General features: G+C 36.7%; 1 protein-coding gene across 2 annotated transcripts in view; it reads left to right on the forward strand.

Annotated features, from left to right (window-relative positions):
* Window positions 1-742: 742 nt before the first annotated feature.
* Window positions 743-24,342, forward strand: part of CRISPLD1 (cysteine rich secretory protein LCCL domain containing 1) — a 43,291-nt gene continuing 19,691 nt past the window's right edge. Inside the window, exons 1-4 of one of the 2 annotated variants that reach the window (XM_040546055.1) lie at window positions 743-985; window positions 1,947-2,269; window positions 22,732-22,850; window positions 22,984-23,116. In XM_040546055.1, coding sequence (XP_040401989.1) covers window positions 2,012-2,269; window positions 22,732-22,850; window positions 22,984-23,116 — 510 coding nt within the window. In that variant the 5' untranslated portion in view covers window positions 743-985; window positions 1,947-2,011. Of the gene's footprint in view, window positions 986-1,946; window positions 2,270-22,731; window positions 22,851-22,983; window positions 23,117-24,342 lie in introns of those variants that run through there. The other variant, XM_040546056.1, reaches the window with a different exon arrangement.

Below are 24,342 nucleotides of genomic sequence, written 5' to 3' on the forward strand. Positions count from 1 at the left end.
ACAGTGAGAAGCACTGTGTTACTTGCACAGCATTGTTTCTCTTGGGCCCATGAATTTTGGAAGCATTTAGAGAGACAGTCTGAAGCCAGCTGGATTCTGATGAATTTTAACCTCAGCCTCTCAATTGCTGAAAATGAAAATACAGAAAACTTTCGTAAGCTGGTACAGCAGTCCTGTGAAGACTGGAAGCAGATCAATCCCACTGTTAGCAAAATGCAACAGATTATACTAAATAAATGAAACATTGTCCCTAGTAGCTAGCAAAAAAAAAAAAAAAAAAAAATCAGGATGTAAGACTTTGATAAATACAATGCAAAAATACACCTCTGATGCCTAGTCTTGCTGGAAACAGAAATGAGTGGTTACAAGCTTTTGAGTTCTATTTCATAAAGAGATGCCTCATGCAGTTGGTCTGAGGCCACAGCAGAATTTGTGCCCCGAAACCTCCTGCCACATTCACACAATCCGAGCTCGTGTGAGCATCCAGCTTTTCCTCCTTGCCCTACTCCAGCAGGAGCGAAGAGGCTCAGCATCCTCTCGCCAGCCGCCGACGGATGGAGACGGCAGGGGCCGGGGGGGGCCCTCTCGACCTTTTCTGGGCGACAGCTTTGGCGGGACGGAGGCCAGCTCCTGGCGGGAGGCAGAGCTCCCGGCCGCCCAGGTGAGGCCGGCTGCGGGTGCGGGAGCCGGGGGCGGGCGCGGAGCCCGGGGCGCGGAGCGCGGCCCGCCCAGCGGGGTGCCGGGGAGGGGTGGCCGCCGCGCGTCAACGCCGCCCGCGATAAATGCCCGGCGGGCCAGGAACCGAGAGGAAGCGGCGCGGAGCTCCTGGGGGAGGTCGGTGGAGAGGGAGCGAGGCGCGAGGGCGCTCGGCGGCACCGAGCGGGGCGCAGCCGTGCCCGAGCGGTACCCAGCCGGCTCCCCGGCTCCGACGCGGGCCCGGCGAGGAGGTGGCCAGCGGAGCGAGGAGGCGGCCACTGCCGGAAGGGTAAGGGCGGCGGTGGCGGGGGGCGCCCGGGGGCTCCCGCGGGCTCCCGCAGCGCTCACCCCGGGCCCACCCCGGGCCCACCCCGGGGGCGCAGGGCCGGGGTGGCGGCGGCGGCGGCGGCGGGGAAGGAGAGCCCCGCGCTGCTCCCTACCCTCTTTTTTTTTCTGCCCAGCGGAATTCTCGCTTTTATATATAAATATATAAAATATATAATGTGTGTGTGTGTGTGTATATATATACATTTTTTGCCACCTAGAGTGAGGAAGGCACCGTGGCTTTCCGACCTGAATCGCTCGGTCGCATAACAGGCGGCGCTGGCATATTGCGTTCTCGGTTGTAGTACTGTTTTTTTTTTTTTTCCTTTCTTCCAAAGAGTTGTTCGCGCTTTTTCTTTGTTTGGTGAATAGAATAACCCCAGCGCCCCCCACATTTCCTTGGCAGAGTTGAATGACTCTAGTTATATTAGGTACTTCAAAATCATAAAATAAAAGCTGTAATCACAGTCATATTTTGAAATGCACCAAGAGGGGATATTTTATGTCAATTTAATTGTGTTTTCATTTGGCATTTTGGCATGGAATGCAAGCCTTTTAGCTTTTTTGTTTATAAATTCCAATACTGGATGGCTGCTTATCTACTGTCTAATCTTCATTGAAGTCTAGGTTCTTTTAAGTAGATAGGAAAAACATGCTTTTTTGTATGCAGACATTGAAATGTGCATGCCAGTGTGGTATACAAACGCTCTTGAACAAACTGAAGTCCGTATGCTAGAAGATAGGTTATCTAAGCAAACAGCAGTGTGTACTGATGACTGTAAATGACATGTATCTATTTTCTTCCTTTAAAACAACAGTGGCAAACTCTGTACAAACTACAGTTTGACTTTTGTTGCTTAATAAATTCATACAGGCCAGTGCTTCAACCTCTAAATTACATTACTTTCTGTCTTCTGCATTTGCAGCCAACAGACCTGGAAGAAAGACTTTGTCGTGGAGCTAACTCCTGAGCATTCCGAGATCATTCATCATGAAGTATGTAGTACAGGAATGGCTCAGAGTAACTACCTTACTATTCATAGCTCAAGCAATTTCTGCAATGGTTCTTCCCAATGCCACGCTCTTAGAGGAACTTTTGGAAAAGTACATGGATGAAGATGGTGAGTGGTGGATCGCCAAGCAGAGAGGGAAAAGGGCTATCACAGACAGTGATATGCAAAGTATCTTGGATCTTCATAATAAATTACGGGGTCAGGTGTATCCACCAGCTTCCAATATGGAATATATGGTAAGGAAAAACTGATAGTGACATGCAGAAAGAAATGTTCATAGAATAGTTACTGTCACTTTATAACGCAACATACTTTCAGTCTTAGCTTGCTTCGTTGCTCCTATAAAGTGCTTGTTCCTTTTTTGTTTTATTTATTGTACAGGGGTGAACTGTAAGAAAAATGATTGTTTGTGGATCCTGTCATATTCTACAGATATCAGTGGGTTTAAACTATCCTAGCTCTCCTGAATTTAACTATCAATTCCTCAGCATAAGGGACCAATTTCCAAAATTGCTTTATTCAAAATAGTTGATTATGACCTATGAAGTCGCCATCTGAGAAAAGTACTGAACTATGAAGCTTCAAAATAACATGGATTCTCTCCCATGCTTCTAGGTTGGATGGAATTTCTGAGCAAAAAGAGGCTCCTATAAACAAGAAAATCTTCTATTTGAGTTGACATGTACTACTAGACTGGAGTCCCGTATGTTCCTATATTTCATAGATTAATAATGTAATATGTAATTTCTATTTGAGTGTTTTTCCTTTAAGAAGCATCTATGTTTTGTTTTGTTATTTGTAGACTTAAATCTCCCACATCTTTGAACTTTGATTTTATGCTATGGTTTAAGACTAACTATATCTCTCCTTGCTAATTAGATCAAAACAGGTTATTAGAGCTTTTAAGAAGTCCAGAGTTCTGACAAAGATGGGCATCTTTTCTTGTTTCTGCAGGAAAAACTCAAATCTTCCTGTGTCCACAGCATGTATTTGTTTATCTCTCCATGCATAAGAAAAATAGCGTGACTATAGGCAAGGTTTTTAACAAGGTTTCCTAGCACTTTGCGTTGTAAGATCATGACAGGGGATCATATTAACACACTTCAAGATTTAAATGTCTTTCCCAGCTTGGAGTAATGTCTCTCAGCTTGGAGATGTGAGCATGTATATGTCCTGGAAAAACGTGCTTGCTTAAATCATCAATAAAGATAGTTTAACTAGAGTTTACCTTTATGAATATTATTATATTAGGTGAAAAGTTACTACATATTATCTCCAAACAAAGGAAGGATAATATCTTAAAACCCTTTAACACTTTCAGTTACATTTGTCTACACATATCCTTAAACTTTATTTTTTGTTGTGACTCTCAGACCTTTCTATAATGTGGGTTATATTTTTGTTCCCAAAAACACAGGTTGATTTGTTTCTGGTTAACTTACAAAAAAGCTCTCCAGCCTCTTTGTAAAATGAGAATAGGGAAGACTGTACTGTTTTCCCATGTTAAAATACTTCCTGAGAATATAAAAAAGGGTAGCTTTGATTTATTTTTTTAGTTAAGCATCTTTTTCCATTCCCAATGCCATTCTATATTTGACTGTGATATATATATATATATATATATATATATATATATATATATATCTTGAAAAGAAGAATGTGGATTTTCATCATTGGAGTTAGATTTTATTTATTTATTTATTTATTAGTGGCTGTATTCTTGAAAAATTCCTTCTGCACTGCACACAGTTTGTCCTAAATTTTGTGTTAGGACTGTATCTGAAGCAAGCTTTTTCTTTCCATGCTCCCCAATGACCCCTGATCCAGAGTAAAAGTAAAGAGAAAACACTACCTGGCTTTAATGTAGAGATATTCTTGTGGAGAAAGGGAGAAGGAATGGGGAAACAGCAGAAGAACAGGGCAGCCACTTTCAAGAGAGTGGGAGTCAATTGCAGGCACAATTTCAGAGGCAATCTGTGATTATGATAGGCAGGAATTTGGGATTTGTGAAGACAAAATGTCTGTGACCGGCTGGCCAAAGGGATGGAGATGTGTTCCGGGGGCTAAGAACATGCTGCTCAAGCTATGAGAAGAACCTGGAAGGAGGCTGAGAATCTCCTCAAGGAGATGTTGAGGAGTCGGTAGCATGGAGAGTTTGAGCAGTTGTAGCTGGGGAAGAACTGGGACTGTTGGGGCAGAGAAAAATTGGGAGTAGGAGTTTGTGGAGGGATTTTTAGGGCACAGAAATTTGGTAGGAGACCACTTATAAAGACTAAGGCTGGGAGGGAGTGGGAAGGGGGTTTGTTCCTGGAGGAAGCCAGCATTGTGAACCATGAGGATGGCTGAAGATGCTACTGCTCTGCTGCTTGAACAGAATGGTTGTTTGCACATATACTTTATGATACAGTTCGTGATTGCATGGTTGTCTGCCTTCTTATCTATATTAGATGTCATAAAGGAATCAGGGCTGTTTTATTATTTAATAACTCAAAATTTCAAGTATAGAATTATAAACAGGGTGCGAAGTCAAAGACTGAATAACAAAGCAGCAATAAGTGATAGTTCATTGAGGAAGCTTGATCTGTTTTGTGCATTCAATTAAAAAAAATTACCTGGAAAAGCTAATGTCTGGTCATTATCATAGCAGATTTCTCTTAGATCTGATTTTACAAGGTTCTATGACCTCTAAGTCAGTTTCATGGATGACAGAAAGACCAAACAGGCAAGTATTGATGGAATTAAAACTGTACTTAGCTGCACTTTCCTTTCTTTCTTTCTTATTTTTTTAATAAAGGATGTACATTATTTGGTATCTTTATATTCTTATTTAAAAAAAAAAAAAAGGTTAAGTATACCTGTATGACTTCTTTTTTTTCAGTTTGATTAGGATACATCAGATCTTATGAAGTCAAGTTCCAGTGTCCCAGAATAAAGGAAAAAAACCCTCTAAATTTTTTTCCCTATGCTTAGTAAGCTAGATAAGTACAGATGAAACACTTTTGTCTACTTTTGGGGTGCTTTATTAGTATATATACTAGAAAAAAAAAATCCTGCTATGGGCACAGCCACATTATTATAAGTAGCCCTTTGTACTCATACAACCTCTCCTTGTAAACAGAGCTAGCTCTGCTTGTGGAAATTTTAGCAGTCTTATGAATCTGAGGTGCTATGCCTGAATCTTATCTCTCTACAAGTCTCCTGTATAGTTTAAAATCTTCCAGTGTGCTCGGATCTGTGAGAAAATAAGTGGGAGCTGTGTGTTCTCCTTGTACTGTTTGTATGTTGCAATTAAGCTAACCTAACAGGCAGCTCTGGCTGAAAATGCCTCAGTCCCACTCCTGCCACTGGTAACGTATCTGAGTTGATGATGAGGTTGATTCAACTACATAAAGAATCAGAAAATTTTTTTTTTCCTTTCTTCCCTGTGGTGTTAATTTTCTGCCAATGTGAGTTATGGAACTTACTCCCTATATGGCTGAATCAGATGAGTACAAGTACTGATAAAAGAAGAGGGTGGGAGTGTATAGTGCTGAGGACTGAGAGGGTTGAAGAGCCACACTTTGAGTAGAACCTACTGGTCATATGCTTTGCTTGCAAAGTCTGGCCATACCTTTGAGAGAACTGCGGGGCTAACACCACATTTTAGTTTAAGTTGTGTAGAGGAAAAAAACTTCTTACATCCTATATTTTCTAACATACTTCTGTACAATGTATTCAGTGAGTAGATGATACAGCGTAGAGACTGAAAAGAATAAACCGTAACATGATATTCTATGTCATACAGCACTCTGCAGTTTTGATTTAGCTTTGGTGGTAGAGATATGCGATACAAAACAGTATCTATGTGATGATACTCTAGTATAGACTTCTGTAGTCGTTGGGCATGCCAGTGGCTTTGTTTGTAGTTGAGGACAGTCTGCAGCATATTATTGATTATTGATATTATATATTATTGATTCTATATATATTCTATATATATTCTATATATAAATTATATATTATTCTATATATATTATATATATATTATTGATTCTATTAAAGAAAATGTTGAATTACTGATTTTTTTCTGTACAGTTGTAAACTCTCCCCTTTTGCCTTGAAAAAGGAAAAGAGCATGAGATTATCATAATTCAGAGACCTAAAGTTACTAACTGCAGTAGATTTCACAGTGGATGTGCGTAATGAACAGAATGTTCCCATGGTTGTCTGGCTGAATTTACCAGATGAAAAGTTCATCTTCCCAAGTATCATGGCTCTGGTGGTGAGCAGTAACAGATTCCTAGGGTAAAAGGATAAGAATAGAGCATGCAAGCAGGAAAACTTATGCAGTGAAAGCTTTCAATTTCCAGCAAACAGCAGCTTAGGGACTTTTCTAAATCTGCACTTTTGGTTTCCAATAGTCCCAGAAGGGATTTTCTTCTACGAATCTAAATGCTTTTGAGTCCGTTTGTATTCTTTGTGTCTCTGATATGAAATTGCAAAGCTCCAAAAACTATGCACTATACTACATGAACAAGTACTTTTTTCCTTTAAACCTGTCCTTTTATTTAATACTTTTTTTTTTCTTTATTGTGAGAAATAATGCAAAATTAGTAGCCTTTTAGCATATCCTCAGTGGTCACACCTCATATCTACTTCTCTTGAAAACCGTTCCATTTGAAAAATCTATTTCATTTTGTTTTGCTTCTCTATCTGCTATGGTTCTACTATTTTAATTTGAACACAACACAAACCCTTAGTAGTTATGGCATACTGCAGATTGATATAGTTGTTTGTTTTTCTTTTTGTTCTTTATTTGCTTATTAATTTCTAACATTCTTTTGCTTTATGACCTTGGCTAAGCTAAAGGTATCACTTTCATAGTGCTATTCGCGATGGTTCCAAGATCTTTTCAACATGCTATTCCAAATATGTTATTTACTATGTTATATCACATACATGTGGTGACATGTATGTACAGATGGCTCTCCTGTCCTCATTGTTTCACATGCATTGACATTGAGAGTTATCTACTATGTTGTCTTCCTATCAATTAGTATTAGTGATTCTAATCACTAATACTTCCAGTCACTTAGTGATCGTCTCCATCTTTTATTTTCCCCTCTCCCCCTTTTTTTTTTTTAACTACCATAAGTAGTTAATACCATCTTGCATTTCCTTGTCTTGGGTTGTAATGGAAATTGTATATGGCAGAGGAACAAGGATACATCTTTCAGAATTTTAAAAAGTGATTGCTTATTCTTCAATTTGTTTTCTGTCTTTTTATTGCATTCTTCATTTCATGATAGCATTTTTTTTAAAGAACTTAGTGAGGAACTTTATAAAAAAAAAAAACAGCTTAACTATACTTATCCCCTTTTTTTTTACTTCCTGTTGACATCTTCAAAGAAGTCCAATAGATTTGAAAGGAATTCACATTATTCACATATTTATATTTTTTTATAACTTATTCTATCAAATCATCCCAGTAGAAGTCAGTTTCTGGTCTGCAGTTTCTCAGGATCCATTGGAAGCCTTTTAAAATATTAACACCCATGTAATGGCTTTTGTTAGCATGGTACTGAGACCATTTTAAAAAAGAGGTTGTACGCCACACAGTAATTCAGCAGTTTCATAATCAAGTTCTTCCAAATTCTTGAATGATACCGCCAGTCCTGGTGACTTGATAATGTTGTCAATGTCATTTAATGCTGCTTCCACATAAGTCTGATGTGGGTGCTCCAATTCACCTTCTGTCTCTTTCTCTGTATAGAAAGATTTTGGTGTGAGAATCTGCGTAAGCTACTCTGTAGCCAACAGCAGTCCAACAAGTTCAGTTAGCTCCTCTGCAGTGGCCTTATATGACCTTATGATTACATGTTAGATCATTCTTTCCTAGAACTCTTCCTTCAGTGCTGAGAGTTTTTGAATTGTCAACATTACAACTTCAATGGGAATAAAAATTCTTGAGGTTATGATGATCAGCTTGTTATAAAAATGTATGGCAGGTCCATGCTGTATTGATGTTTATCCTGCTCTGTGCAGTTAACAAGTGCTCCCTAGTAAAGAAAGGAATAAGGAACATTTTTCTTCATGGTGTGCACAAGGATTAACAGCGCTTCAAAGGGAGCAGAGAGGGATGACATTTCCCTGATGATGTTCCAAGGCACGTGAGCAAAATTATACCATGCTTTCAACATTTCCCATCCCAGGCCATTGACCCAGCATGGCCTTCACTTCAGTCTCTTGGGTAACAATGGAAAAGATGTTTGTACCAGCACTGAGAACTGAAGCAAACTGCTGATGGCAGTTATCAGTCTGACCAGAGCAGCGTGCTATTGATGCTCTTCTGCGTGGAGGCTGATCTGGTGTCCCTGTCAATTCCTGTACTGTGCTTGGGCTGTCTGCTACTTCCTGGCCTCCCTTGGCAAAGGCCTGCCCTTTAAGACAAAAATGGGAAATGTCACGATCTGTTGTACACTTGCCAATAATCTTGGAATATATAAGGCAGTACATTTTTTCTATGGTTAAAATCCTTATTTGCTAAATTGATTTTTAGACAGTGTTCTGCACTCTCCTGCTATCAGTCCCACCCTTAAATAACTATCATGGAAGAGAATCTTATCAAATTAGGAAATCAGTATCGTTTGTCCTTTCAAACTGTGTCGACATGGAAGGCCTTATTCTACCTTAATCAGACTAGGTTTTATTTCATTGTTAATAAATTATTACTGATTTGTGAAGTGTTAATAAAACTTGAAATACTTATTTTAGACACTGTCATTATATAATTTCCTGACCACTTGGTCTTTCTAACTACACTTTTGTAAGTAGTATTTGTATATCATGGTCTAAATTGCCAAAACTTTTTTTGGCAATTTCAGTGGTGAGATTATGCCTTTAATAAACTTAAACACATTCATGAAAACTGCATTTTTTTTTTTCCACGGTTATGGTCAACACTTTAAAAATAGTCATCGCTGGTTGGATAAGGTAAGTTGTTTGTTCCTTTTATTTTGATCAGCTGTACTCTGCAAACTAGGACCCACCAAGAGTAAAATTTATAAAAGCACTTTTGATTAATGAATTTATAATACATTCTATTTTAGACCATTCTTTTGGTGTTCAGTCCTTAATTTCATATAAATATACATATTTTCCCAAACAAATGAAAAAGTTAATAGCTCATGCAAAATCCTCATTTCATGCGTATGCCTTTGCTGTACTGAAAAATGTTTAGGTTTCCAGGTTGGTAGGCAGTGTATTTCAACCTGGCACTTTTTGGCACCTAGCCACACTTTTAATTTTGTAATTAATGTAATTGGAGAACATCAAGCAAGGAAATTTTTCCTTATTTCATAATTTTTTAGTCATCTTTTAGCAAGATCCTGCCAATACATGCTAGAGATGTCATCGATCATATGAACACACTGGCCCATAGAACTCTTGTGTGGGTATTAGTTAAATATCATTCATATCATAGTGGCTGATTTCAATCCCTGTTTCAATAGGGATTGGAATTTCAGCTATCTTATGCTGCATTTAAATCATGATCTGCATAAGTCTGGATTTAGCAGTTTCTCTGCATGTATCTATCAGCTCTCAGGTGGCATTTCCTGTCTATAACATACTTAGCTACAGGACTGAAATTTGCTCTGGAGTCAGTCTCGGTGCTTCAGCGCATGGAGAATTGAAATAGCACTAGGAAACCTAGAGGCCTTGTAGTGAACATACAGATTTTGATGAATTTTTATTTGCTTAATGATAGTACCCTGTTAAAATTCCTGGGCATTTCTGATGAAACTCTTATGTGTCTCTGTCTAGTTTGTCTCGTCCATTTTGCCAAAAACCCTGCAGGGATGCTTGGTTAAAAACAATTCCTGTTCCTCTTGAGCAGAAAACCTTGGTTTGTGGAATCCCGTAAGTGGCTGGAGACACTTTGGGTGCCAAAAACAGAGTAGCCCTTTTCAGTGTGAACCTGTCTGCTTTCCCTCTGGTTTTCTACTTTCCTCCTCCACTTCAAAGGCTGGTGGAAGTGCTTCAGCTTCTTTGCCTATGCTCAGAGCATACTGACACTGCATCAAAGAGCACAGTGACGTTGACTTAGTTTTATTCTCTCTGGCAATTTTAGCAAAAGATTGTGCAATGTGAAGTGGCCAGAAAGCAAGTGGGTAAGTCCATACTATAAATTTTATTGATGTAATGCCAACAACAACTAAGCAACTCCTCCAGAAACTGAAAGTGGAAAGTACCAGAAAGGCTTACTGTCCCAAAGTTTATAGGAACCTTCCCATAATAAAAATAATTAGCAACATAGAATACTGTTCATCCTTTGTATTGCTGTTAGAGAACTTCACATCCTTGATTGAAAAGATTATTATATATTAATCAGTAGTAACAGAATCAGAGCTTAAATATAAAATCTAGACTGAACACAGAAAGAATCAATGAGATTATGAAAGTAACTCCACGTAGCCCTGTCATCTTCATGACCTCTGTCTGGGCATCTGCTTTAACTTAAGATTTTTTAATTGGGAAAAAAGAAGATAAGAAGATATTATTTCTTACATTATGTTATTGAAAAGCTAAATATGAATTTAGCACATTATCTATTAAAAATAGTTGTCAACCTTAGATTTGACATGAACTAGAGTGACTATAATAGAAAAGCATGATTCATTAAGAAGACTATCTTGTGTCTGGACAACTTTTACTTTATTATGATGGCTTTTTTTATGAAGGAAGATAGCATTAAATCCAGAATTTTGACTAGGTTTCAAGAAAGAATGATGCCTAATACATATTGCAGTATAGGTGAATTCCATGTTGGCTTTCTGAATGGTTAGGTACTCTTTCTATAAGACATTTTCCAACTCCCTTCTTTTAGATTTTATTTAAAATTTCTAACGGTAGGGCCAAGTCATATATGATCACTGTGTGATCTCTGACAGTAAGTTCAATTCACTTCTGCTCTACTAATGTCAAATCATGGTGGTCACCTTTTAAAAGCCAACATTAATTGTGACATATTCGACATACTGCGGCTAATTTTTGCTCGAAGTCCAGGAAATTCTGTAACATCACTAAAACTGCTGCATGAAAGCAATCAGTTACAGCTAGTTTATAGTGGTAATGAGTACTAGGATTTGAGGTAAGGAGCTGTGCTGTGGTCAATTTATAATTAGCTATACATATTTATGAATACTACTTGTAATGAATGTATGTAATTCATATGTTGACAATGGACAAAATGCAGAAGTCAAGATCAGTTTGCACATCGCTATTGCTTCTCTTCCATTCATGTCATAATATAGAAGTGAATAGATGATTTTTAGTCGTCATCTAATAGAAAGTCTTTATGCACTGCATTTAAAAAGTAGCCAAGTAAATGTACTGTGTTAGAACACCTTGGAAACCTGAATATTCCAGCAATGTTTTTTTTAACACACTCAGAGTACACACAGAATTAAATGTGATTAGTCATGTCTGCTCATTCCTATTCCTGGTTTTTACTTTTTGAACACAAAAAGCTCAAACACATGAAACTGTAATAGAGAGATACTTCTAAATATTACTGTAATTTATTCAGCGTTCAGGAACAATATTTTTGGCCTCATACTGCTTTCCTGTTTCCAGGCAAAAGCCGCAGTTTTCCTGCTTTTTACTCTTTTCCAGAAGAGTAGCTGAAACCTCAAGGTCTATTCAGGGATCTCTGCCCAGTTTAAAGCTCTATAAACTCCAGTCTACCACATGGTAGCATGTCAGGTTCTTACCATTTCATTTCTAGATACTGTCTTCCTCTAACAGAAAATGGATGCCTTTCCTTCTAGTGGAAAGTTTAATTTACTTATCCCTTTCCTTGTGTTTAGGGGAACTTGTTAGAATGGTTGTTTTTGTATTTTCAAGGAGAATTGTCAATACTATTGAGCTTTTGTGCTCACTCTGTATACTAAGTAAATGACTGCAAGCTAGCATGGAGTTTAGTATTTTCAAACTCAAATGACTGAAGGTAAGCATCTCAGTTGTGTGCTATTAAGTGACTTTTCAGATGTGTTGAAAAGTCATTAGTTTCTACAGACTTCCCTCAGAAGCCTAAGTATGGATGAAAATGCCTCACCTAAGCTTAACTGAAAGTGAAGCCAAAGAACTGTCAATGTCTGCCAAGAAGAGATCATATCAAACCAATCTATTTCACTTTTTTTGACCCAGTAATTAACTAGCGTAGTGTACTCGGGGAAGTAGTAGGTGTCATATTTTTGACTCTGGAAAGGTTTTAACACCCTCCACCTGACATTTTAATGAGTTGAAAGTGACAGAAACTCACTGTTAAACTGGTGGAGGATCAAAAGCATTAAGCCTATCCTCTTTCTGTTAAGCACGTAGGTTATGACTTGGATGAGCAAAGAATATGTTAATCAGGGCACGCATTGGAATTGGTGTAGAGAGCACAATCAAATTGTAAGAACTTGATAAGCAGTGGTAATGGCCTAGAATCAACATGACGAAGTGCAGAAAATTTAACTGCAAGATATAGAGTAAGTAGGAAATCGAACAGGTGGAATACAAAGAGTAATATGTAGAGGTAACACTACAGTAAAAAGATGCATGAGTTGCTCTTAGTTACAAAATAATATGAAGCAAGAATATGTGAAAGAAGGTGACTTCTTTGTGTGAAATTGGTGAGACCTTGTCTGAGGTGTGGTGCCCCCTTTTGGTCATTTTTTTTAGGAATGGTCTAGTCACTCCAGAGTGAAAGAAAGAGATTAATGGGACTGATTATAAACTCATGTGTGATTTATGATGAGGACTGAGGGAGTGAAGCAGCTGAGTTTGTTTAATCTGGGAACTAAATAAAGGTTGTTACAGGAAAGTGATTTTTTTTTTTAAATCAACTAGCATTGCAGGGAAGGAGGTTTACATTGGATACCAAGAAAATTATCTTTACTCTTACAGTCATAAAACTCCAGAAAAAAAATACATTAAAAATTATTTTGAAACTACCATTATTACTTTTAGTAATAAAAGTAGATAATATACATATATTTGACTCTGGCTCAGTGGAAGAGCAGTCAAGATTAGTCTCTTGAAGTCATTTTCAGATGTAGCTTTTTGTTATTCTGTGCTGGTACCAGGTACCATGCAGCTGATTTCTAGTCCTTAAGTGTATTTCTGTTTTATTTGCTCATGGTATTTCTTAATCAATGTTTCATCTTTCCTTTTTCTTTCCCTTCTCATTAGTCTTAAAGAATACAGTGGATTCTATCTTCTATCAAAAAATAAATAAATACCCATACTGTACTGTGGTATTTACTTTACTACTCTCTCCCTATATTTAGAATGTATACAGCAATGAGGTATTTATACTATGCCATGGTAAATGTTTACTTTCAGTGGTGCCCACTGTACTTACTTTTCCATCTTTACTAAGCTTAAATTTTAGCTCTTTTTTTCTTTCCATACAGTCCCATTCTATATGATTTTTTTCCCCCGTTTTCCTATATCCATGAAAATCTCTCCAATTAAAACGTTACTTTTTTTTTTAATGGTAATTATTATTTGAGCTTCTGGGCTCCTCAGTTCTGTTGCAATACCTGTTGGTATAGTTAGTGGACTCACTTATGCTGATCTAGCCTTGGGTGAGAATTTACTCTTAACGCTCACACAATGTGTGGAATTCATCTTAACAAGTTTTTATTGTCTGGTGTAGATGTCTGCATCTGAGATGGTCTCCTTTGTTACTAGTCAGGGGAAATGAGAATTTCCAACACACAATTCATCTCAATTAAAGGTGTATAGCTAAAGCTATCTGCCTTTGTAGATGCTTATTTGTCTATGTAACTGCAAAGGTAACTTAGGTAATTAGCTCAGATGTAGGTACCTGCTTTGAGGATGTTTAAATTCAAGGGAGGTTAATCCCAGCTAATGTGATTAGTTTGGCTTTTGATGAGTTGTACTTTAAGCTGTGATATCCTTCCTCACTGAAACAGCTCTTCCACAAGCAGAGCATTGGTTTCAATTTACATGCTACTTGAACACCATGTTGACACAGGTTGAATAACACAATTTGTAGTCCAGTCTGTAAAGTTAATTTGTTAGTTGTGGTTTATTTTAAGGTGATATGTTGTAAACCAGGAGAATTCAGAAGATCTGTATTTGCATGCAACATCTCTGCTGCAAAGCCTTTAACTTTCTGGGGGAGATGAGTCAGCAGCTGGAGTCAGGAACTGTTGTCACCATTTAGTTTAATCTACCACCCTGGTTTTACCCTCAGTTAGCCTAGCATAAGTTTTGTGAAGCTCTGGTAGGGCTATTGATACTCTAGGTTTTAACAAGATACTGACTAAGGCAAGGCTTGTGTTAGTGAGTGTTGTGGTACAATGCAAGCAGTCTTGTAGAGCAAGAGAATTGGTGCTGAGTACCATTCATGTTCTCTGCATTTCAGGGGTCATTTTGAGATAGGTCTTACCTGTTTGTGTGGACTGAACTCCCATTAACAACTGCAAAGCATTAGATGTGCTGGTGGAATATAACTCCTGGCATTTTGTCTAGAAGGAAACCAGTTTGTACTTTAGGAGTGCTTTGTGATGTACAGTAGGTGTAAATGTGGTGTACGATAATAGTTTTGCATCAAAATCTCTTTCCTGATCTAGATTAAAATGCTGCCATAAAAAAAAGTAAGCCAGCCTGAGTTCTGTCATGGTGTATGTGATGGTATGGCAGCCTAAAAAATCAACATAATTTCCTGACTTCATGGAAGGGAATATTTTAGGTAGCAAATCTATGTGAATGCTAAGAGATGCAGCAGAAATGGTATAAATAATCATGATGCTCAGATGATACATAAGTTGTCTTCCAAGGCTGAAACAGGAAGACAGTAAAATAAACAAGCCAATTGAGACCATGGGACAGAAGTATGTAGAGCTAAGTGTTTTTTCCTCTTACTTCAAAAGTTGACTCTTGCACGGGCTGGAAGTTTAGCCAATGCCCCTGTTGTCCATACTAGCTCACATATGTTTGCAATAGCAGTTTTAATGTATGAGTACACTGATTTGGATAGCAGAAGCATCTGAGCTATAGACCATGCCATCTTGTCAGTGGTAGACTATTCAGAATAGATAATGAAATCAAGTCTAGAGCACCATTGAACCTTCAGCTAAGGTTTTTTGCATGTGGATGAATTATACTGTGAGAGGACTATGCTTCACAGCAGTGATACCTAAAAAGTTAATACAGACCTTCTCTGTCGCGCAGGAGGATACAAGAGTAAGAGGGAAGTGGTTATGCCGGTAACTTTCTGCAGAGAAACATGTTCTCTTGGATGATTAAAAAGCTATTTTCCAGCATTTGGAATCTCCTGTTCTGAGTGTATGTATCTAATTAGAAGAAAAGATTGTATTGTAAGGAGGTGGATTACTTGTGAACCTAGTCATGTCTGTATGACTAGGGGGTTTTAGGAAGAGTAAATTTGGCAAGGTTAAAAGCTTAAAAGATAGTATTTTGATTAAGTTTCAAACAAGCACTTGCTTGGGGGAGTCTGCCTTGCAAGATGTTGATCTTGAATAGCAGCAAACTCTGCTATGCCTGTTTTGTTGTTGTTATCTTTCTTATATACTTCTGAATTTTGCACTTTCTTCTATCAACAACTGAAGCACACTGAGCACATCTAACATTATGATCAGCATCACTGTCCTACCACTCAGAAAACTGCCAAATATTTCAGTTTATTCAGTGAAACACAGACATGCTGTCATGAACAACCTAAACTTAATCAATCTACTATGCCACCAATAAAATAAGATAAAAATAGCATGATTTGTTCCTGTAGAGGAAGGGCTAGATTCATAAATGTGTTCATCACTTGGAACTAGATCAATAGGCAGTAATTTCTTGCCCAGAATGGGAGGAGGAATGGGGGAAGAACATCATCCTTTGCCTTCATAAGAACCGGCGTGTCCGATGTTGGTTTTAACTGCAGTCCTCAGGAATATGTGTGTACTGAGTGTTCCAGCATAACAGTACACAAAACCCTTTGGCTATTAGCTCTATGTTCACCGAGCAAATGTAGACTTGTGGTAATACCATCATCTCTAGATGAATTAAAATACAATTTTTTAACAATATAGTTCATCCTAAAATAGATGTGGACAAAAATGAAAGAAGAATTTCAGAGATGAAACATCAGATACAGCCTGTAATATAAGATTAATATTTCTCTAATTGAGGTTGTAAACTTGTGAGGTTGTGAACTTGTAAAACTGGTACATGACTTGTAAAAGCCATGTATGGGACTTGTTAAAGTTGATAAAGTCTAAGTCTGCAGGACTGTAACATGTTAATTTGTTAGATTCAAATAGTTTTCTGTGAGAGTTGGAATTAAGAACAATTCAATGCCTACATATACTACAACAATGGGGTAAGCTAATGGGATCTAGTTTTCACAGACTGAATTTTCATATGTCAAAAATTGATCACTTATTTCCTGGAGTTCTGGTGCACAATACTTATGTATGCAGAATGCTAGAAAGCACTGGGGGGGGAAAAAAAAGTCATCTTGAAAACTGTAATTTTCAAAATTTTTGGCCTGAGAAAAATGTAATTTATGGGACAGAATACTGTATTTGTTGTGATAACCCTAGATTCAATAATATCATGAAAGTAACTATGTCACTGATGAGACTGTGTACCACAAAATGGCACAGCATATGCTGTTGTCTTGGTCTTTAATATACATTGTTTTACATCTGTCTTGTCCTCGTAAGTATAAGGCAGAGAAATACAATATATATTTCTAAAGTTAGATATAAACTTGATTTATACGAGAGGAAAGGAAAAAGGTACATAACTTGGTAGTTAAAACCTCTTTGACATAATGAGTACTGATGGACGAGGGCAAAAAACCCTCTTTAGTTTCTCCTCATCTCTGCAGTAGTACTGTATGTTCCCATTGCTAAGGTACCATCTTTTGGTCTTTATAATTAGCATTGCTGAATGTTCTTCTTGTGGAATTAAAAAATACAAGAAACATTTGGAAAGTAAAAGGACACTTCTCCATTTAAGACATGTTAGCAACACCTTTTACATTTGTTGCTACTCCAGCAGAGTTCTGTGAAACAAAAGAACTTCAGGTAGGTTTGTGTTGATGACAGGTAGACACTGAACACTTCAACGTGGAAAGCTGCCCCCTCTGATGATCCCTTATCCAAAAGGTAGACTACATGTAGTTTTTCCACAACATGAAAAATATTTTTTCTTGATAAACAGGTTGAATTACATTGCATGTATTATCAAAAGAATTGCCTGTCAATATGCTTGTCAGACCTGGGAATCAGTTGCCTAGTTACACTTCCATCTTCATGTGCTCCCGTCAGTACCCAGTATTTACCAAAGAAATCTGATAGTGCAAACTCATTGAAACTTGGTCATGTTAGAGCATGAATGAGGGAACTAGTGGATGAGGCATCAGGTGGATTCACACCTACATTTCAAGAAGAGCCTTTTTAAAAAGACCCCATTGTCACCCTTTTTATGGAAAGAAACAACTTCCTTTTTTTTTTTTTTAAGATTTTTTGATTGAAGGCTTTAACCATCCTTCACTAAGCAAAAGAATTCAACCTATAGCTATGTAGAGATTTCTTTTATTTTTTTTCTGTACCAATTGATTCAAAGTTGTTCTAGAAGTGTATTTTGACAAATCTGTAAAATATCAGCTGATAATGAGGAGTATTCTGGAAGAACTTTTTGATTTAAATTTTTAATTTGATTTAAAGGATCAGATCTGTGCCAGCTAAGAATATATTTCAGTATCTAGATTTTAATGTCACTGACATTGTGGTTAAAACATGAAAAATGCCTACTTCTGTTATGATGTAGTTTGTCTGTGTTGCCATGGCCATTCATATGTTCTTACTCTGGCTTTTTTTAATGCCAAGCATCTTTTTATGTAAAGATTCACTGATCAGTTATATATTGGTTGTTTGAAGTTCTTGGTTGTGTAACTTGCTTGGAATCGACCTTTTTAGGTGCTTTTGGAAACCTTTCTTCAAACACTTTATTTCCTGCTTTTTATTTTTATTTTTTATTTTTTTTCTAAACTGTTGGGAACACTAGGAGAACAAAAGCCATTTTAATTATATGAACCATGAAAACATGTATATATCTTTTTACATCTGAGTACACTATGGTTTTGAAACTTACTCCATCCCAACTAATAACAATGCTTAATTAAGATGAAAAAGAAATAAAGCTATATGGTTACCACATGGTAACCTATGTGATATATACCTCTGTACTGCAGACTGCGATGTAGCATTAGATAGCTGAACTAGCTTTGAAATAACTGGCTCTGTTAACAATATTAATTATCGTATATTTAAACATTTGACCTCAAATATAGTCTTGATTAAGAAGAAGCAATGTTAATTGTACTGTGGGTGGATATTTATTCATGACCTTCTACCCAAACAAACAAAGAAACAGAAAAACAATTCCTAGATCTAATTAACGTTGGCTGGCAGGACAATGGGTAGTGTTTTCTGACAATAAACCGTGCTAGCTATATGTGCACTATATCCATGCAAAGTAGTCTGGCTTTAGAAATAAGGGATTTAGGTGTTAAAGGCTGAGAAACAAATGAATAAGTCCTTTCTTCTCTGGCACACAGAGAATTTCCTGAGCAGCTGACTGTTCTGAAGTGACTTCATTGTGTGGTACACACAGAGAAAAATAAGACGTGGTATTGCTTGTTGTGAAACTATAATATAGATGTAGGCTTTTTGACATCTGATTCATTTCAGATCTCACAATACTTTGAAGTTGGGATTATCTGTTGATTGGTCAGCCTACTATGCATTTGGGTATGCAGTATAATTGGGTGAATTCAATCCTAATGTAGCACCAACTATTTACTGTCAGATTTCTGGTGATTTTTGTCATAAGAATTCTTATCAACACTTATAAAAGTTTTAGTAGTTGAAATTGTGTATAAAATGTATGTGGTTAAATTTTGTACTATATTCTGATAAAAAGATACCTGTCTTTTTATGCTCATATTTAAATTCTAATATGAGACAGTTCCCATGAGACAGTATCACAGTCATTTTACAAAGGGTACTGAAATATGAATTGTGCAAGTGTTAAAAACTTTTCTTTTTCCAGTGTTGTAAAACAGTGTCAAAGCACTGTTTGTTGATAAAAAGGTCGATTGATAACTAACATAAAAATGTGTATACATATATAAAGTTACAACATTGTTGTAAATAATCTTAACAATGTTAAAATAGTGCATCTAATTAGGCCAAATAATGACTTGCTTGGTACGTTTTTAAGATTTTTTTTGATGCATTAATAAATGGCAATTGTCTAGCCTGTTAGTGCTAATTAGCATACTTCTTATTTTTTTATCAGAGAATGGAAATTTGAAAAAAAAAGTTGAAATAAAAGTTGTTTTTAATCCTCTAATTATTGGCTTTCAATGAAGGCTGGCAAAAATTGTGATTAGCTCAGTTCCAACTTCTTCATTATTTCATTATATCCTTTCCCTCTTTCACATATGTCACAAACTGAAGAGTCTGCAAGGTTCCTGTCATTAGACCTGTCATCGTGATTAACATGGAAGGACAGTGACCAGGGAAGGCTGATAGAGGAGTCACTGTCTTAGAGGAGTCCAGAGCAGAATCATAAATGAAGTTGCTCCAAGGAAAGTGCACTATGATGAGGTTCACCTAGCTATAGTAGTAATTAAAAACCCTGGAAAGCTCCAGTGGGATAGATTTAAGCTCTGTAAGATGTAAAGAAATAGGGTGATTACTTCATGACGAACCATAAGCTAGGACTTCTTGCCCTTAGTTAATTGTGCAGATTCCTGTCTGAGACAATCTTGTGCATGTATTTTTGGGAAGAGTGGAATTGCTTCCTTGGCTCATATACCAACCTTTTCTGGAGTCAGGAATGACTCTGCAAAGGACAAAAATATACAAGTGCCCCAAGGTCCTCATTGTTGATATAATCTTCTGCACCATGCTTCCTGCGAAGAGCTTCACTTTGAACCCATTCTTGAAAATTATTTCTTTGCTGCTGCTAAGGTTGTGGCCTGGAAACTGGAAAGTGTGCCTATCTCTGGCTGGGCAAGCAGAGGTATATATAATATTTTATACTGTGGCTGAAGGCAAGAAACAGTTAACAAAAAAGAACAAAAAACCAAAAATATTGAGTAAACTTTTTGAAGACAATATCCAATCACAAAAGTATATAGGAGTATGCTTGTACATCTGTCAGGAGGATTAACGATGAATTTAAGTTTTTCATCAAAAGGCTTTTCTTGCAGAGTTTTGGATGGCTCTGTCATGTGTAGTTACCATCAGTCTTTAAAAGATTTGTTTTTTAAAGATAACTTGCTCACAAGCTTGAGGAATTGCTTCAAGTAGCTACTATTGACTACCAAAAAATCATTATTTAAGTTAAAATAGCTGCATAAAATATTTTGAAACTTGCGTGGAGAAAACAACAACAAACAAACAAATACCTAAAACAGTAAACAGTAAAGCAGTAAACAAAGCAGTACAACTCCTTTATCTGTCACTGCTGCTTTTAGAGTTGAAATTGTGAGAGGATGCTTTACAAGAGAAAATATTTTCAAGTTCTGAGGCTCATAAATGCTGTAAGAAAATTTATCTGGCTTTGGAGACATGACGTTCTAAAAGTGTGCAGGTACAAAAATTTTGGTCTAGCTTAATTCTGTATTTGGTAAAACCATTCTTAACAGTAATCAATTACTTGGGATGTATGTTAGCTTTATGTTTGGACTTGTTCATATACAGGGATAAATCTTGGGTAATATAAGATTTTGAGTTGTTTTCATGTTGTATGATATAAGCAAGGACAAACTATACTGGCATTTATTTTAAAATGTTATGGAGTCGTGATTCCAGCATGAAGCCGTTGTACTACAGTTTATAAAAAAAAAAATGAGTCTATGTGGAAGAAATGTTTTAATCTTTGTGTTCTTTTAACAATGGGCACAATAGGAAAAAGAACTATTTACAATGGTGTGATGAGGAAAGGGAAAAGACTTATACAAACTGTCATAAAACTTTCTGACTTAAGACTGGAATTCTATAGTTTGACATTGAAATACTGGCCCAATAAGGTGAACAGAAGTTTTCTACTGTTTGCTAGAGTCAGTGGATTTTGTATCAATGTGTAGGCTAAAAGCTTTGTTCTGTCATTTTTATACTGTTAGAGAATTCTGTCAAAAATAAATATTGCATTTTTGGAGTCAAAATGTACCCAGTACATTTATTATGAATAATAACAGACAAAAGAGAAATCACTGCATTAGAGACTTCTGAAGAAGAGTATATAGCAGTAAAATAGATATTCTAGGATTAATTTGAATGATATTAGTCTTTCCATAATCGTGATGTTGCATAACCAAAAGCATATATTTTTAAATAAGTAACCTAATTAATAAGGTGAATACTGCCTGTCAAAATCAGTAGAAAAACAAATTATAGCACATGGAATTTCTGTTATGTTTCTGTATTCTTTGGCTTTATAGAGGAGGCTTTTTTTACCTTCAACATGTGCCAAAAATTTATAGACATGATCTACAGTGTCTGCATGGAATTTTCAGTTTGGAAATACTGAATTATTGTTACTTAGATAACCCAGTCTAATGCTAAGAAACTTAGTCTGAACACATGATGCAATAGCTGTGCTTTTTTCAAGCAATATGTTTCCTTCTTGCATTTATTTTAGTTTCTTAACCTGACTATTGGTATCAGTTAATGAGATACCCGGAAACTTTGTCTGCAATTATAAAGAGATTTAAAAAGCCAATCCGCAGTATGGCTACTTTGCTTAACAAGAACCGCTTTGAGTAAACTCCAGGTTAATACGTTAAACATACAGCATGTGGTTTAATTTTTTTTCAAGATGAGTGTATTTTAGTATGTTTTTGAAAGAGAAAAACTTGCATTTGTCTTTCAGCTACAAACTTATTCTTCCATATCCCTCTAAAGAACAGAAAAGGTAAACGTTTGTGATAAACAACAATACATAGTATTTTTCTTTAACTTATCCTAAACATGCCTCTTGCTAACATGAATGCTTTTTTTTTTTACCAACCTAGCCAGAAAAACAGCGACTGACAATGTTACTTTAGTTTTTATATTTTGTTTGAACTGTATTATTTCAATGAAAGCTGATTACAGAAAAGGGAGAGAAAATCATTTTCATTTCAAATAAACTTGGTTTAGAGGAAATAAGGCCTTATGCTGAAAGTGTGTTGGATAATACTCTTTTGGCTAAGGAAAGTGCTTGTTACTAAAAAGAAATCTCACAAGACAGAAAATGCACTTGATTTAGCTTGGAAAGTTGAACTAAAACTTTCTGTTTCCTATTTGTCTTTTATTCATTGCAGCATGCCTGCACATGCTTTCTAAAGAGAAAGCTGTGAAGGGATTAAAGCTTTTTTTTTCCTTCCTCTTGGTGGAAACATTCCTATTACTTATGTAACAAAAATAGGGCATACAATCCTAAAGTGTTGCTTTTTTCTTTAGTCTTCAGAAACAGATGCTTTCAGTCCAGAAACAGATGCTTTGAAAATGGACAATCTTCCTATTTTTTTTAATTTGTTTGTCTTGTTCTGTTTTTAAAGTGTATTAGGTAGCCATCAAGTATTTTTAAGAAGGTGTCCCTTTTCTTTTATTTCAAATTTCAGACATGGGATGTAGAACTGGAGAGATCTGCCGAGTCATGGGCTGAAACCTGCCTATGGGAGCATGGACCTGCAAGCCTTCTTCCGTCAATTGGACAGAATCTGGGGGCACACTGGGGAAGGTAGTTTAAGACACTGTTTAATAGTATATTATCATTTTTTTGAAATCTGACAAAATGTGCTTGTTACTCTAAGGAAGAATTATAGACTTTACAGCTGTTTAGTGATCTAATAGACTACTGCTGGCTTTCATAGGTACAGGCCTCCAACGTTTCATGTCCAAGCGTGGTATGATGAAGTGAGAGATTTCACGTATCCACATCCTCATGAGTGCAACCCATATTGTCCTTACAAATGCTCTGGTCCTGTTTGTACACATTACACACAGGTATGTAGGTGGGTTTGGGTTTTGTCAGCTATGGAAAAGAACAGTCAAGACCTCCAGTTAGGTGACCGTATGACAGGAAAACAGGAGAGGGGCTTGTTTTTATGAGACTCCATAGTTAAAAGCATTGGGTACTGGTGACATAGAGTAGGGTTGTTGTACAGATGTTACGTTTCTTCCACATAGTTATCACTTCCTTAACAGGATTGAGGAAAACTCTCACAATACTCAGTACTGAGTGTGTCTGCTCAGTGTGCTTTGCATAATCTCATCTCTGTGCTGGCTGGCATGTTGGTACTCCTTTCTGGAATTTGTTGAAGAAACAGCATGTTTAAAAAGAAAACAAGTTTTCCTCATTGAATTTGTCAAGTCAAACAACAGTTAAGCAGTTATAACGTGTTGCTTGTACTTCAGCAGGATTTTGAAATTGCATAAGTACTAATTTATTTGGTACTTCTTAAGTCTATGTATCTAACCTGGATTTTTTTTTCTGAGGGGAGCCAGTCATGTTTTCAGTGAATGGGAAATACATAATCTTCAGATTATCATAGAATGGCTTGAGTTGGAAGGGACCTTAAAGATCATCTAGTTCCAACCCCCTTGCCATAGGCAGGGATGCTACCCACTAGATCAGGTTTGCCAGGGCCTCATCCAGCCTGGTCTTGGTCTTATACTAAAACCCATATAAAATAATAAAACATTTGATATGTTATTAAAAACCTTCAAAATGATTATTTTAAAAGATTTGTTTTCTGTTTGTTTACTATCATAGTTTACCACTGTGCCAAACTTTAAGACAGAACTACCTCCATATTCTTAATTACCATTTCTGTAAAAATAACTATAATTACGCTACTTTATCACGTGCAAGACCTACAGTACATAGATATACTTCTTTGTGTTACTATTTCTTCACAGTCCCTACCCTTTCCAACTTCTAAAGTTCTGAAGGAATTATACAGTTGGCTTCTCTTGGATTAATTAGTTTATCACCTGTTGTATTTGTCTACTTTGAACATCCCCACCTTTGTCTTTCAGATTATTTTGGGATCTGCAATTAAAATTGTCTCAATGGATGAATAAAGGAGCACAGTCACATTAGATTGCAATGACATGAAAGCATATTTATTTAAAATCTGTGACTTGAATCTTTTCGATGTATGAGTTGTTCTGTGAATAGCTTTATGTTGCATTCTCTCACTGCTGACAAGTACCTATTCTGTCAGTCT

The sequence above is a fragment of the Cygnus olor genome, chromosome 2 (assembly GCF_009769625.2).
Source record: "Cygnus olor isolate bCygOlo1 chromosome 2, bCygOlo1.pri.v2, whole genome shotgun sequence".
Taxonomy (NCBI): domain Eukaryota; kingdom Metazoa; phylum Chordata; class Aves; order Anseriformes; family Anatidae; genus Cygnus; species Cygnus olor.